Source organism: Ictalurus furcatus, chromosome 13 (assembly GCF_023375685.1).
Source record: "Ictalurus furcatus strain D&B chromosome 13, Billie_1.0, whole genome shotgun sequence".
Lineage (NCBI taxonomy): Eukaryota > Metazoa > Chordata > Actinopteri > Siluriformes > Ictaluridae > Ictalurus > Ictalurus furcatus.
In genome coordinates, this window is record NC_071267.1 from 22,619,232 (window position 1) to 22,637,144 (window position 17,913).

General features: G+C 38.9%; 1 protein-coding gene across 2 annotated transcripts in view; it reads left to right on the forward strand.

Moving 5' to 3' along the window:
* Positions 1-17,913, forward strand: part of LOC128617533 (disintegrin and metalloproteinase domain-containing protein 12-like) — a 128,081-nt gene that overhangs the window by 25,952 nt on the left and 84,216 nt on the right. For both annotated transcript variants that reach the window (XM_053640685.1, XM_053640687.1), the window contains 2 exons: positions 11,856-11,968; positions 15,418-15,491. In XM_053640685.1, the coding sequence (XP_053496660.1) occupies positions 11,856-11,968; positions 15,418-15,491 (187 nt within the window). The remainder of the gene's footprint in view (positions 1-11,855; positions 11,969-15,417; positions 15,492-17,913) is intronic.

Here is a 17,913-nt window from a genome sequence, read left to right on the forward strand (position 1 = left end):
CTCTGTGTTTCAGGAGGTTAAATTGGAACAGGATGAGACCGTGTTGTAAAGACAGGGTAGAGTCTAACATAAACGCAGGGGGAGGTGGTAAATTAGCCACATATGAATACCATACAGATACAACCCGCTGTCTGGAATTTGTGAGTTTTATGTGGAACATTGACCTATAGGCCGGTGTAAGGTCACAAGGTGCATGAGGTACTCATTCAATTATATCAAGGGAGCCAGAAAAACAATTAATGAACTATATATATTTTGTAGAGGCATGATACAGGGAATGGATGTGGAATGGTCGCCATTGAAATAACCATGTATAACCAAGGATGACATAACCAATAACCAAGAACGCTTAGGCTAAGTAGTGCTAATACATCAAATATATAATCATTTTCATGTTACATGTTACTTTAAAGTTGCCATCTATGGAGGTTTGCGTGTTCTCCCTGTGTCCGTGGGGATTCTTCCAGGTTCTGAGGTTTTCTCCCAACTCCCAAAAACATGGCAGTTGGTGGATTGAATATGCTAAATTGCACCAAGGTGTAAAGAGTGTATGAATCAATGGATTGGATCGATAGACTGGTGTTCAATCCAGGGTGTATTCCCATCTCAGGTCTGGTGTTCCAAGGGTAGGTTCCGAATCCACAGCGACCCTGACCCGGATAAAGCAGTTAAGATTAATTAATGAATTAAAAAATATCTGCTACCGCAAATCTGTAGCACTAAAAAGTCATTTAAAAATTTAAATATGGTTTCATCAATATTTTCAACAAAACATTCACTGAAAGTGCATTAGGTACAATTTACCTGACACTGGTGATTTGATTTGTCCTTAGACCCCTCCCCTATTCAGGCCCATGTACATGAAGCCCCGCCTCCAAGAATTGGCTGGTGGACTAGCTAGGCAGCTCATCTCAGTGTAATTGGCCAAATAACTGATTTGTTGAGGCAAGAATAGTTCAGAATGCCTAGGAAGAATTTTTGGAAGATTATACCTTACTTTAGGCAGCTGGTTCGTACTTTATTAGGCTTTTGGGTGACTAATTCATAAGCACTGTTTGTTTTATACCACTTCTGACAAGGTTTGCTATAAATATGACAAATATCAACATGCCAAATAAATTGCTGATTTGTCCACGCTCAAACCGCCTTCCATTTGCAATCAGCAGTTTTCTCAGTCTTGGAAAAGCAGCTCCCAGATTTACTTTTATCATTACACTTTTTCTTTTTTTGCAGCAGCAGATTGTGTTTTTTTCCCATGACAATATCTGGCGATGTTCATAGTTCTGAGCAATAAAGATAGTAATAAAGCCATGATTGAAAGAAAGCACCCAAGGAGTCCAATATGCACACTTATGCTTCATTATGCTTATTATGCAATGATTTTTAATTGGAAGAAAATATAATTATTTACCACATTTAACAGGACAAATTGGATTTTTGTCCATCACCATGGAGTCAGTAAGCATTACAAAAGTTCTCACAATACCCATGATACTGTACGGTATACATTCTGAAATAGTTTGCATTTACAATCATTGATTGGTTCAAAATGAATACAGGTTAAGTGATTAATTCAGCTTTATTAAAACGTAAGCTAAATTCTAGAATAAGATAAGCTTGGCACTCAGTATGAGCCTGCTGCATCTTTAATGATTTTTCACTGCACACACTCTTGGCCCAGTTTCCTTAACCAACCCCGGTGTTAAGATAATGTCAACTGAGAGATAGATAGATAGAGAGAGAGAAAGAGAGAGAGAGAGAGAGAGATCTAGGACTGCCACTTACTCTGCCATTTCACAATGACCTTTGTGCTCCAGTGCTTCAGAGATATGGCTTTATAAAGTGCCTTTATTTTGTGAAAGGAGTCCTACTATAATGTGGGTGGACAGATGACACACTTTCATGCCAGGCTCTGTTTCCAGAGATAATCTGACAGAATCTGCGTTCATGCCCAGAAAACGCCTGTCGCTGATGGAGCGTGAGACAGCTTAGCTGAGTGTGATTCTGAATTCTGAAGTGGAGAGATCATATCACATCAGACTCCTGCCAGATATAGTGTCAGGCTCTTATGCAGCTGTCGAACTGATGCTCACGTGCTTGGTATTGAGAGAGAAACAGAAAAAAGAGAGAGCTGTCTTGATGCCTGCCGGGTTTTGGAGAGCGTATTATCGGTCCTCGCATATATATGAAGTTTTACAGGGGATAACTCTTGAAATGAAATGGAATGAAATGTCTGGAGCCAGTTACTCTGAAATTGGGCTGAAATGACCTCTTTCTCTGTCTCAAGGTGTAAGATCAGTAAGTTCTCACTAGCATAACTGGTGATGTGGCCATTTGACATGCCTCAAAAGGGCCACTCTTTCTCTTGGTGACGTGACATGACTTGACGTGTCATGTGAATTTGATCCATGACACATGGTATCTATTAGCCTGCTTTGTGTAAACAGTGAGCGCTAATGAAAAGTATTTAAGGACAGTTGGAGGGGATTTTGTTCATAGAAAGAGGTATGAAATCCTTCCAAACCTTAACCCTAACCCAAAATTATGTAGCATTTCAATTTTGCAACAAACTGTTGCAAAATTTGCAAGACCATGTTGACATGGTGTATTAATAATAAACTATTTCCCAGCATGTGCATAATGAGGACTATGAACAATTAGAACTTTTGGAATCCTTAATTAGTTTTGAGGAATTTGCAGGTTATAATAATTAAAAAAAAAAAAAGTTAAAGCCTTTGCATCTTTCAAGCATTCAAACCATACCTAGGAGCACCAAATTCTGATTCTGATTCACTTAGATGCAACCATAAATGAACTATACCAGAAAACATGATGTACCATTTTGCACCAATAACACTTACCATTCCTAGATGGGATTGCATCAATTATGAATCCACTGTGAGTAATGTAAAAAGATACCCAACAGACCAAAAAGACCATATTTACACCATCTTGCCCAGAAATTTAAAGTCACTAGAAATAGCTGGCCAACTGAGTCCAAGCTCAATGCATGAACCCATATCCATGAGCTCTACTTATTTCCCATGCCGTACTCAGTTATCCATAAAGACCTATAAATTTAGTCTTGTAAACAGCCTGGAAGCATGGATCAGTGAGCTGTGACGCTCTCAGAGCTCCTCTGGGCTACATGCTGCCACGTGGAGGAATCACGCTTCATTGACACTGATTGTAGGACTGGGTGTAGCGGAGAGAGAGAGAGAGAGAGAGAGAGAGAGAGAGAGAGAATCCCAGTGGAGTTGCTCAATCACCCAGCCGCTTAACACAGTTCAATTTGTCAGTCAGTGTGGAATTAATTTAACTATTAGTCTTTGTCTGAAATCACAAAACGTACCAGTACTAATTCCAGTAACCCAACTGCTGCAAAGCTGCAAAAATCTCAGCGAGGGTTATTTCCCAGACTCCACGATGTTTCGCTATGGAGCATGTGTAGCTGGGCTGTTCTTATTTGTTGAGGAAAATGTCATTCAATTAATTAATTTATTTATATATATTTTTAACTTACAAGACTGAATTTAGTATTTAGTTATCATTTCATTTTCATGAAAAAAAAAGTTTACAGTTTTTTTTTTTTTGCTCATCTGTCTGTGTGGCCTCAGAATGTGTCTTCTAGAAGAAACTGCCGAACATCAAGTCACTGTACAGCTAAATGTCATAAATTACAAATAACTCATTGATTGAACTGGAGGCATGACATTGCTTGTATTGCATGTTAGTGAAAGTCTATCATGATATTCTTCATGAATTCATTCTGGATTGAAAATAATTTGATGCAGGATCAGGATCAGAATCAGAATGAGCTTTATTGCCAAGGAATTTGATTTGGTAAGTGAAGCTTCCGGTGCGTACACAAATATGACAGCAAGACACATAATAATAAGAAAATAAAGAAGACATGATAAGTTTAAGGCAGATGTATAGACGCTATGTACAGCTATGCAAGGGGTAATGCAATGTACAGAAAGTGGGGAGGTAATATAGTACAGAACGTATATACAGGTAATAGAATAAATAGGAGGGAATTTGCTTTTTAATAATGCACTAGGAGGATCCTTGGAGTTAGTTAACTGTTCATAAGGGAGATGACCTGTGGGAAAAGACGAATCTTATATGTCGGCATGGCTTGGTATTTGTCATGCTTAGGTCATGTAGCCAGCTGATGAGTGTCCATTTGTGTCTTTGATCAAAGCTGGCAGCTCCACATGACTCACTTTGACTTTGTTATCATCCCTGTTCTCCAGCTTTTATCCAAAGGATGTGAGAGGTTATCTGAGCGTGCTCTGGCTTTCCTCAACACTCTCTTTGCCATAGCGGGGCATATGGTACGGCTACTTGCCCACCCTGAATGCCAAAGCCCCCGGGCTGGCATTTTCTGGGTCTTAGTACCAGGCTACACACACTCCATAGCTAAGCATTACGAATTCGCCGACAGTTTGCAGCAATTGGGCAACTGGAATTGATACTGATATATACCATTTTGTGTGGTAGCCTATATTTCTGACATCTCTAATTGACGTTTGACTTTTACTTTCATATGTAAACCTTTGACACCCCTTTGGAACACTTTAGTGTAATAGTAGGGTATGGATAGAATATAACCTGCAACCCGAGCGTTGTTGTTGGTGTGTTTCTGTGAAATGTTAACGGATGATGGGCACCAAGTAGTGTAAGGGGAACAAATAGTGCTTCTTTTCCTATTATTCAATGTAGACAGGGTTTCTTTTACCTGGTGCTTCTCATGACTGCAGGGAGTGTCATGCACGCACAAACACACACACACACACACACACACCATATTGCACTGGCTAACTTTTGAATACCAAGCCACCTGGGCAAATGCCAACCTTTGAGAGGATCATAATTACAGTGGTGACCAGCAGGGGGCATCGTTCTCACCCTGTTACTGTACTATACACAGTGTCATTTATCAGACCATATGCAGGATGATGTCATGCGCTGGGAGAAAGTAGGAGCTTCGGTATGCACATAAAGGTCAGAGGGAGTGAAGCAAAGAGACAGAGAACACTTATTGGACAATAAGGGGTTTCACAAGAGACTTGTTTGACTGTAAACCCTTGTTTTCCATCCTTTACAACTCTAAATTTACATTGCTTTCAATCAGTGAACCTCATCGCTTCTTGAATAATGTGCATGTTTCTGACATTATCTGTTCATCTGCTTTTACAAGGATATTTCTAGTATTTGTCAGAAACTGCATTGTTTTTCCTTGCTGGTTTGCTCTCAAAAAACTGATGAGTTTTTCCACCATCTTCCTCAACATACATACATTTTTATACATGGCTATGCTTTGGTACATACTGGCGGTCAATGCAGTATTCTCATTGCGATCAGTGGCAAGAGGTGTGTTTTTGACAGATGACGAAGCCTTGAGCAGCAGATACACCATTCGAATTTCTTACCTGGTATAATGTGCTTCTGGAGGGAAAACAGCGATTCAGTGAGCAGCTAACCTAAATCAGTTAGCTATTTTGTTGTTTGTGAAACTGACAAAGTAATCTCTGCACAGTGCTGAGTGTCAGTAGCAGTACTTAGCTTGTTAAATGGGAAAGTATTAGCAGGTTTATCTAGCTAGTTTGTGTTGAATGGTTAGCTAATTACTAAAAATAAATACACTGATCAGCCATAACATTAAAACCACATGCCTAATATTGTGCTTGTGCTAGCAAAACAGCTCTGACCCGTCGAGACATGGACTCCACAAGACCTCTGAAGCTGTGCTGTTGTATGTGGCACCAACACGTTAGCAGCACATCCTTAAAGTCCTGTAAGTTGCAAGGTGGGACCTCTATGGATCGGATTGTTTGTCCAGCAGATCCCACAGATGTTCGATCGGATTGAGATCTGGAGAATTTCAAAGCCAAGTCAACACCTTGAACTCTTTGTCATGTTCCTCAAACTATTCCTGAACAATTTTTGCAGTGTGGCAGGGCGCATTATCCTGCTGAAAGAGTCCACTGCCATTAGGGAAGACCGTTGCCATGAAGGGGTGTAGTTGGTCTGCAACAGTGTTTAGGTAGGTGCTGTGTGTCAAAGTAACATCCACATGAATGCCAGGTCATTCTCCCGGCAGAACGTTGCCCAGGCATCACACTGCCTCCACAGACTTGCCTTCTTCCCATAGTGCATCCTGGTGACATCTCTTCCCCAGCTAAGCGACATACACACACCTGGCCATCCACATCATGTAAAAGAAAGCGTGATTCATCAGACCAGGCCACCTTCTTCCATTGCTCCATGGTCCAGTTCTGATGCTCACATGCCTGTTGTAGGTACTAACCACTGGGAAGACCTGCCTTTTGGTGCTCTGACCCAGTCAGATGCTGTGATCCAGTTATCTAAGCCATCACAATTTGGCCCTTGTCAAAGTTGCTGAGATCCTCATGCTTGCCCATTTTCAACTTTGAGAATTGACTGCCTAATATTCACATCTGGTGTGACCACTGCTTTAATCATAATGCCTGTAACACATGACCTTACTACTTGTAGATCCTATGTGAACAAGGCCATTTTGCCGTTACTCATTCCATTGCTCATTTACCTGTGTTCCTTCAAGTGATGGATGCATTTAATGGGTGAGTAACATGCAGTTATTAAAAGCAGGACGTAAGTGTGTAAACTCAGCATGGTATTTATTAGGAGAAAACCAAAGATCATAGTTGATGTCCGCAGCATGGGGCAAAGCACAGGCAGGCGACGTTACTCGTACATGGATAATCTATTATTATTTTTAAAAAAAAGGCAAATAGGTGAGGGTCAAAACCGGGAAAAAGAAATCTATGAAAAAGGCACTAGCAAAACAAGGCTTAGAAATACACAATAACATTGGCAATAAACGGAACAGGTGCACACATCTGGGTAACAAACCAATGGCGTGACGGGCAGAAGCAAGATCAAATCCAAAACAAAGGCACATGGCTAAACATAAATAAAGCACATATCATACTGAATAAGAATAAGCACAAGTAGTGTTCGCCATAATAGGAAACACATGCTGAGAGGGCGAATTCATGACAGGGTGGAAGATAATGATGGTTTTACATAATGATGCACCATATGCAAAATGATGAAGGATGTATCTTGGGCATTATCATGTGTATGTGGGTAACTTTTTCGCTATACTTCTGTAGAAAGCACATGATTTTATCAAAGTCATAGGTTTGAATGACAACTGGCTTTTATTTGAGCCTAAGAGCCTTGAGACTAGAAAACATGAAAGACCCATCACACCCATAACCATGACCGATGTCCATCACATTGATTTTTTCCCCTTTCTCTTGCACTCTCTCCCACTTGTCAGACATTCGCCGTCTTTGCTTGTTTTCCTTCCTCTCTCTCCTCAGTCTCTTTGATATCGTGTACGTCATCCATTCACTTGTAAACTGCTCTCCATGTATTGTCACCAAAGGTTTTTTCTTTGTTTTTTTCTTCATTTCTAATTGAATGTGATTCGGGCGCAGACATTATTAGGCATGGAGGCTGAATAAAACATTGATGTCACCGCATCACTGCTTGTTTTGGACAGTGCTATTATTGGAAACCTGAGAGAAGGTCAGCTCATTAGCAAATGAAAGAGAGAAGCAAAAGAGATGGGAGAAAAGGAAAAAAGGAGTAGAGTTGAAGGGAGGGGAACCAAGGACGGGGAGAAAAAGGGGAGGAAGCGCCCTTCCCCACCGTCGCCGGTCCTCAGCATAGCTCTCAGTTGAGGGTGAATTCATCAAATCAGGGATGAAAGATGCAAAATTCCATCTGTAGTGCAAAACCAAGCTTTTAGGAAATCATTATTTCTGCATGTTCTGTCACGCTGAGGAGTTGTTTTGCAACAGAAAACAGGCTCTGCTGTCGTTCAGAGGAAGTTTTACAGCACACAACTATGACTAGCTCGAAAAATCAAACCATGCTGAGATTGTACTGAGCCAAATCTGAGGTATGATTCATTTGGGGAGAAATTTCTTCTCAAGTACCTCCAGGTGCATGATGTCAGACTAAGAATAGACCGAGACGGTGAATATGGAGTCAATTTCAAACTTTTCATCTTTCGATGTAGGGATTGATTACGTCTGTGTCGTTCTGAGTCAGAGCAGAGAAAACTGCATTCTGTGTATGTCTAAAACTGATGTAAACGTCCACTGCACTGTAAAATACGTAATCATGTAGGCATGGTGGAAAAACTACTAGTTAACATTTAAAAAATACTTAAAATACGTATTTGTATGAAATCAAACCAAATTTGACCATATCACTCTCACTAGTTTAAATTTGTATGTATTGTCCATTGTTGCTATTAGGAATTCCCTTAATGCTGATGTGAATATCAGGTATTGGTCCGATACTGTGATCAGCAACTCATATTCATGAAATATGCATTGATACCAACGTCCAATATGCACTAAGACATGCACATTTCCTTTCCTCTTGCTCGCCAGGGTCTACACTTTCCTCAAGGAGTCAAGGAGCAATTCACGCTCATTCATGACAGGTGATATAGCGTCAGTCATATGCCTACACTCTCACACATACACACGGTACTTGGGTGACTTTATTAAAGAAATATAAAGAGCAAAGCTTCTTGATGTGTACAAAATGAAGGGAGCAGATTGCTTCTAGAGACGTCTTTATTGGGGTTTGTGTTTGCACTTGGCTTTATTGGCCATATAAATAAGCACCGGTGCTTGTTTTACCGCCGCCTTATTGCATCCACAGACCTATAAGTCTTTACTGACACTACCGATGCAGCTAAACCATGTGAATCAAAGATTCTAAAATTAACAACTGTCTCTTGTTTCGCATATGGAAAAGTTGTCTGTCTGTCGCCGGGTTTTTGCTCCTGTTTCACGGATTATAAGACAGCATTAAAACTAAAGCTGTGCTATAATAACTGAAATGCTCACTCAAAGACAGCTTGTTAAATGCAATGAAGCTAATAAGTTATGGCTGTGAACTGAGGCTTCAAAGCAATACCAGAACACCACGACTGAGCACGTGATGGGGATTTCATGTGTGGTTTATGACTGCTTGTAAAGAGATGACCTCAGCCTAGACCCTGACTCTGGCTATTGTTAACCTCCTAATCCTCTAACCAGCCTTTGCTGTGGTTTTGGAGGAATCTAAACTCTGAGTTAATGGTGGAGTGGTACAAGAGTCAAGCTAATGTCTGGTTTAAATGATACACTCACTCTCTGGCTGTTTGTTTTAATGAGTTTAGGAAACTCCTCTGGGAGTTTGATCATGCAAATCTGTCAAGGGTTTTGGAGAAACTGCTTTGGAAGCAAAAGAAGAGTTAGTTATCAAATGTCAATTAGTGACTCTTGTGGATTTCTAGATAGCAGTGTATGAGCACAATGTCTCGTCCTTGAATCTCAAGATTTTCCTCTAATGAACTTACAGCATATCTGTACTGTAAGTGTAATTCTCTGTACTAAAAGTCACTAAGCTGCCTCATAGTTGCTCAAGGAGGCACACTTCTGATGATGCTCCCATGCAGAAGAAAATTTAATCCATGCAGAATCTCTCTCTCTCTCTCTCTCTCTCTCTATGTTGTTTTAAAAAGTATTTGCCCCATCCTGATTTCTTCTGTTTTTGTGTATGTCTAAGATAAAACAAAGGTAACCTGAGTGAAAACAAAATACATTTTTAAATGATAATGTTATTTATTGAAGCAAAAAAAGTTAACCAATACCAACTGGGCCTGTGTGAAGAAGTATTTGCCCCTGTAGTTACTAATTCCCCAAATCTATGAAACTGCATTCATAATGGGGTTCAGCTGGAGTAGACACAACCAGGTCTGATTACTGCAAACCCTGTTCAATCAAATCAACACTTTTTTCAACAGCATGAAGTTGGTTAAAAGGTCTTACTCAGTAACACACTACGCCAAAGATGAAAGAAATTCCAGAAATGACGAGGAAGAAGGTGACTGAAATACACCAGTCTGGAAAGGGTTACAAAGCTATTTCAAAGTCTCTGGGACGCCAAAGAACTACAGTGAGAGCAATTATCTCCAAATGGAAAAACTCTGCAAAGTAGTGAACCTTCCCAGAAGAGGCCAACCTTCCAAAATTCCTCCAAGAGCACAAAAGAGCAAGTCACAAAAGAGCCAAGAACAACATCAAAGGACCTACAGGCCTCTCTTGCATCAATAAAGGTCACTGTTCATGACTCCACTATCAGAAAGACACTGGGCAAAAATGGCATCCATGGAAGAGTGGCGAGGTGAAAACCACTGCTAACCCAGAAGAACATTAAGGCTCGTCTGAATTTTGCTAAAACACACCTTGATGATCCTCAAACCTTTTGGGAGACTGTTCTGTGTAGTGATGAGTCAAAAGTGGAACTGTTTGGAAGACAGGCGTCCCGTTACATCTGGTGTAAATCAACACCGGATTCCACAAAAAGAACATCATACCTACGGTCAATCATGGTGGTGGAAGTGTGATGGTGTGGGGATGCTTTGCTGCTTCTGGGCCTGGGCAACTTGCAGTAATTGAGGGAAACACGAATTCTGCTCTCTACCAGAAAATCCTAAAGTGAAACTTATTAATAATGACTGAAGTGTTACTGTGTTGTTCTTCAGTAGTTAATGATTATATGGAACACTATTACACATGATAATTCATTACTATTCATTTTGTTATTTTAAAGAAAATCACATACAAAAAAAAATAAGTATGTTAATGTAGAATATTTGTTACTCATCACTACATAACAACCTTATACTTTTCTAGGTTACTGTTGCCCATTTGTCTCTTTAGACTTCGACTACACACCAACCCTGTGATCCTCTGAGGAGACCTATAATAACTCATATACATATGTACATTTTTAACACCGAGTGTTGGAATAGGCTGAGATATATTAGGTAGTAGATCTCCAGGAAGAAGGTAAGACGTAGCTACTGGGGATTAATGTTGAGATGATCAGTAATTAATCAGTAGTTATTTTAAAAGGGCAGGACGAATGTAAGACTCATGTAGATAGTGAATGTTCTCCTGTCGCATATCGCTTACTAGTGTGAACCTAGGTTAAAGTGGACGAGCAGTGAATAAAATATAATAATAAGCTATACTGTTAATTAATAAAATTTTTGAGTTTAAATTGTGCTCACTATGGACTGTTATAGCATTGCTTCATTTGACAAATGGTCGGGTGTGTGTGTGTGTGTGTGTGTGTGTGTGTGTGTGTGTGATTGACTGCTTGCGAGACACCCAAGACCAGCCTAGGCTAGATCATATCACATCCAGTATTGGATTGCCAGGTCTGTGTTTTTGCTGTTATTGATTTGTAGAGAGCTTCATATGTCGCTATTGCAACCCAAGACACGGTGAGCTTGGGTCCTATTATGACAGAAGATTTTAACCCGATGAAGAACCGAGCCCTGAACTTTATAGGATTTATAGGATATATTTCAGCAAAAGAGCTAATACCACTAATAGGCCAATTAGAAACCATTTAGTTTGATTACATTTGCTTTATGCTAACTGCTTCCCACTTCCACTTCTTTGTGAATACGTGGCACTATTAGGCACAACCTGAACCTTCATAACAGTAAATGTAACAGTAAATGTATATATAACTGTTATATCCCTGGCTAGCAAGTATACATATCAACCTGTAAAATATGAACAATTTTACACCAACTGTTATGGGACACATTGCATCATATGGATGTCATACAAAAGCTCTTTGATTCTGATTGTTATGTATAAGTTGCTATATTTATAACTAAAATACATCACTTTTATTTTTTGGTATTTGGTATCTCTAAAATGTGTTTTATTTGTATTATATTGATCTCACTTTTTTTTTTTTCCCTCTCTCAGCAAATCCAACCAATCAGCTGGGGCCTTTTGGTAAAGTGGAACACTATGGCTCTACAGAACCGTGGCTTCTCATCGGTGGGCAGAAAAGACCAATCAGCCTTTTGCCATCAATGGTAAATACTATGTGTGTATGAAAATTAGATTTTGGGTAAAACGTTACTGAATCCCTGTGTTATAAAACTGACAAAATCATACCATGAACATATTGAGTTTGTGTAATAGTTATGTATAATAATGTAAGTTGGTGTCACTAAAAGATGTAATAATGATTGATGTAATTATATTGCATTATATGCTAATCACCATTAAGGTGATTGCAGTTAACAAATGCTTTATTACGTGTACATTATGATTCTTAAACAGTGTATACTCTTATCAATTCCTACTTTCAAAGAACTGCATATAAGTTACGTACTGTACAGGATGTTGTGTAACGTTCTGGTTTAAAGATGCATTTCATAGCAAATGTTTGAGCGTAATGTGCACATGTATCACTCATTTAATTGTTTTACACCAAATAGTGAAAGCTAGCACATGGGTGTGTTGTATTTAGACATTTAACAATGCTTTTTTATGTATCGCTGTGCCTAAGAGACCGAACCAGTAGACACTCTGAACTCACTGGGATTGTGCATCGCTCTGGGCTTGTGCATCAAGAAAGGAGTTGAAAGCACATATCACACCTCGACTGTTTAGTAAATATAACATGCAGATATCTGTACTGATTGTCAGATTATTATAGACCTGTATTACAACTGTATACGATCACATAAAGTTCGTTAGTCTAATGAGATTTTAACCATCATCAGTGTTGCAGCTCACGTGATGTTAAAACATCGCCATTGCCATATATTATAGCATCATGTCACGTTATAGTAGTTACTGATATCGATAACACACCATGTTATGACATTAAATATAAATAACAATTCATGATAGCATATGACATTTGCCCTGATGTGTTTATGATGTAGGAATCAAGTAAACCTGTCATAGGTTTAATTTTTCAACACCTACATGATTTGGCAGATCATGTGGCTGCTGTGATTCGTCATGACGCTCATTGTGAACCTCTGTGAGTGGCCAGCATTTTAATTCACCAACTGGAAATCGTTATTTATTGGATAGACAGTGCAATTAGAATAAAAGTTTTGCTCATATTTGGGTGAACAGTTATGACATTATGCAGCCTTACTTATCATACCATTTCTGAAGAAATGGACAGTTTACTGAAAAGAGCACTGTTTCCTAATTACATTTTTTAATTCAGTAGTTTGGCTTATCATTTCTGTTCAAAATCCCATGTTTTTGTTCTGGCATACAAAAAAAGAACGAGTCTGCCTACGAAACTGTGGTCCTAATTTATTTTGAATGGCGTTTAAGCAAAAAGAACTACCTCTTCATCCAGCTATTCAAATCCTCCAATTCAGTCTGAATATATGGAAAATGAGAGAGAGAGAGAGAGAGAGAGAAAGAGCTAGAACAGATAAAGAGGGAAAGAACCTGCTAATGAAATATTTGCAATTCAGGTTTCCGCACTGTATTTGGAAACGCTTTGCCAGGTATAAATCCTAGTTCCAGTCCTCCAGCCATCTGTAAAACATGCTCTACAATTTCACAGCACTTTTCAAACTCTATTCATCAGATTGTTAACTCCCCCCATCCCCCCCCCCCCCCCCCTTGTGCAAATTTGGGGAAAGGTGTGCATTACTCAGAGAAGTGCATGTTGCGAGGTTCACGTTCTCAGATACAGTCATACAGCTAACTTGCAAAGCTTTTTGCAAGATAATTTATCTCTACTGATAAACATTTATAAACCAATGCAGACATGAAAATCTTGTCTCGGCTGAACGTCTCTGCTGTTGGTCTTAGGAATACCGAGCTCTGTGGGGAGGAGGAGGCCACAGTTGCAGTTAATTATAGTCATCTTTTTGGGCCATGGTAAACATTTAGCTGTCGCAAATATGCTGAAGTAAGGCATTTATTATTGTAAGCTTCCTGTGTGTTGTTTTCATAGTGGAGTCAATAAAAGGCAGCTTTATTATTTTACATGTGCATTGCCTTAAGCAATAGGTGTAGGGGAAAGAGAGACCACCCAGATTGTGTGTGTGCGTGTGTGTGCATGCAAAAGTAGCCTGTGGAATACATAAACCGACATATGCATGAAGCTGTGTATAACATGAACCAAGTAACTAAGGTCTGTATTTTTTCATGATTAACTGCAGTCAGTTCATGAAGATTTGATCAGAATGGTTTACATAAAATTCCAGTCCAAACTTTGGTAAAAGTGTGAGAGTTATTATAGCCTGGAACACTATATGCGAACTTTGCATAAAAAAAGATTACTATACCGCTGTCGTATACATGCCCTAGAAGATGTTATATGATGGAATTAGTTCTCATGGCATTTTACATTCAGTGATAAATGTCAAATTAGCATGACTCGTTATTGTTCAAATAGATGCCACAGTGTAGCACATACTACACATGGGGAAATAAGGGATACATCATCTCTGACCTAATAACGAATGTCACTTGTCATACCCTATTTCTGAAAAGCGGTTCCATCATGATTGTATTATTAAGAAGTCTACAGCAGTGTGTCATAATTGTCAAAACACATATGCCAACTATTATTGCTGATTTGTAGCATGTGAGACAACAACCACCAAAGTGTCACAAAAAAATGACAGTACGTAGTAAGAAACAGCAATGAAGCATCCCATTATTTTCAGCAAACCGTATCTCATTATTCCCATGACTGCATACAACAGAGGCTTTGCACATGTTCTACTTCCTCATAACTGCAAGAGCGGTTCGGTTTTACTCATCAAACTTTCTAGTTCTGAATGTATCTCTACGGGTGTACTTGTTGCTTTTGATTAAACGATGTATTTAATTGCATTGGAGCCTATTCCTTCTGTGTCCAATCCCAGCCACTCATTCTTACTTTTTATTTAGAACCACAGTGAAATATGAATAGGGGTCTAGCCTAAAATGATTTGTATGCTTGTTGTCATGGTTACATTTCAGTATGGTTACAGGAGCGTTGATTGTTATTTATCACACAATGACCACTGGGATGGTTATACAGTCCCGATTATCATATGACTGACACCATTCAGCAACTGCATTTTAGCAAAACAGACATCCAGACACTGACCAGTGGGACGAGAAATGATGTAACACCACAGATGCTTCAGTGTTTTTAAGTGGTGGTTAAGTAGCTATGCAACAAATTGCATAAAAATGAATTCAGTTTGTTGGTGTTGCTGAAAAGTGGTGCTAACAGGTGGCTTAATGAATGCTTCCCTATCATTTAGTGATTACGCTTTTCTTAAAAATTCTTCACACCATTAAATGCGTCTTTCTAAAGTGGTCTAGATCCTTTTGTTGTAAAAAAAACAACCAAACAAACCCCAAAACAAAAACAAAAACAAGAAGAGATTGAATAGTTGTTGAGAATGCTAGAGCTTGGTTACCCCTAATCTGTCTAATGCTAAGCATCCATGTCACTTCTCTCTCTTTCTCTCTCTCTTTCTTTCTCTCTCATTGGTTTCAGGGACATCCTGCATCACTGAAGCTCCAGATTGAGGCGGAAGGCAAACAGCTGCTGCTCATTCTACAAAAAAATGAGTAAGCCTCCATGCCTCTCTCTCTCTCTCTCTCTCTCTCTCTCTCTCTCGTTCTCACTCTCGCTCTCCCCACTTGTTACAAGAGCAGCTTTTTCTGGAACACAAATTGGTGACAGATGCATATGAGGTCCGACTTGCCCTCTAATCTCTAATTGTAACTGCAAAAAAACACCCTCCTCATCACACCACTGACTCACTCATCGCTCCGTCATTTTTGTGATTGCTACCTAGTATGAAAGATTCATAAACTAGACATCCTGAAAACACAATCCTGACAATCACTGTTATGTATCTTATGTTGTATATTCTGTATTGTGTGGCCTCTTCAACTACTTCAAATCTTCAAAAAACTAATTTTTTATTAAAGAATGTCCTAGCCTTGCATAAAGGCCTGACATTACATTTCATTCTCATAATTCAGATGGAACTTTTGAGATCTTGATGGCATCTTTTATCCAGGTCTGCTTCATGGAAGTACACACACACTTCACTGGAAACCGATGCTCTGAGATGATCTTGGTCTTCTTCTTCTTCCGAACTTGGTTTTCATCAAATGCAGTAATGAAATACCCCAGCCATGCTCATATGGCTAACCTTGGATGAATTCTAGTTGAGGCCAGTTAATATGCTTTTTTATATTTACAGGCTTTTCCATGTCACTGAATTCCCCACAAAATGCTAAACAACATACCGGTTGTCCGCCCATGTCGGTGGCGCTGAATATTTTTATTTCATTGTTATTGTCAATGTTAAAAAATGAAGAAGCAGTTGATAAAATGTTAGTAGGTTTAACCCTTTCCTGCAGTACACTGCCTTATTGACTTATCAGACATTTTCATTCAGTATAAACAAATGAATTATTTTATCACCGCAAATCTATTATAAGATTAGTCAGGACACTGTTGGGTTTCTGTGTGTAGAGTATCACGACTCTGTGTTTAGCTGCTTGTGAGCAGGGTGAGCTGTGCTGGGCAAACAATTCACTCCTCTCCACAATAACATTGGACAACAGACAACACAATTAAAGCTTTTTTGATACTCAAACACTGTATACAACTGCCACAATCAAATTAAAACATTTAAACATAGTAGGAGAGGTAAAAAAAAAAAAAGAATACTTATGAAAAACAGCAAATTCTTAAAACCCTGAGTGTCTACTTTCATATGACCCATTAACCACTACTGTGGAGTGTGACATCACAAATAAATCCCATGCATTACTGTTTCTATAGTAACAGCTAATTCACAGAGACTTACGCTCCACATCATTTAAGTCTATTAATAGACAAAACATGTCTGACAAAAAACGTTAATTAAACATGAAAAACTTATAATCATTAATATGGTGAAGCGTTCTATAAGGAGACATTTATTTAACATCTATGGAAGGAGTCTCCAGTGTCAGTGCTTTGTAATAAATGTAACTGTGCAAGCTCTTCATCACAACATATCGCGCCCTTGACAAGCTTAGTCGTATTAACTTCAAGGTAAAAAACAAACATAGACTTATGAAGGAATGACTGTTCATAGCTACTACAATGTAAATGTAAGATAACACGATGTAACTTGTTTCCTGAACATTCTACAACATTAAATATTAAATTAAATAACTAAACAGATAAAAAAGTGTCATCATAATTCAACGAAAAAATTAAAATAAAAAAAATGTACACAATGGAAAATTGCTGTGGTATAAGAGGAATAAAACACGTACTAGAAAATCTAATTATAACCTCAGAGTGGCAACAGTAATTACGCTTCGTGTTGGGCCTCATCACACGACCCCTTTGTTGATTATTTTTCTATAACTGCTGTGTTTAATTGACTATATAATACACAATATGGCCATGGTATTTTAGTTTCTTGTTGGACTAGTAAGTGGAATGTCGTGACCTGCCAGAGAGACACTGTGGGTCCTGTGAGCTACTTGGAATTTTATCCTCTCTCAGATATAGCTAAACCTGTATAAAAGTGATTTTCATTCTTTTTTTTTCTGGGACTTTACCCCCGGCCCAACTGGCTTATTTAGGTATCTTTATACAGAATTTGGTCAAGCATAATATGGCTGGCTTCCAAAGGATACTATACAAAAATGCCAACCAGACCGAGTGCAGAGATGACATACCTCCAGAACCTTTTAGCTCATGGTGTCCAGTGACATGAAAAACAGAATCTGATCTGATGTGTGAAAGGCTGTGCTGTAATTCTTTATGAATATTATGCATGTCTTCATCTTGCAACTCAAGAAGATTTGACTTGCTTCAGCCTAATTGATGTCTCTTTTCAAAAGAGTGACCTCTGAGAAAAACATCTAAACATTCGCACTGACAGATTCCTGCCTGGGGCTTTGAAAGTTTCACAACAGAACCTATTTACACAATGCTGCACATGAAACTGCATGAAATTCAGTGTGCGTGTGTGTG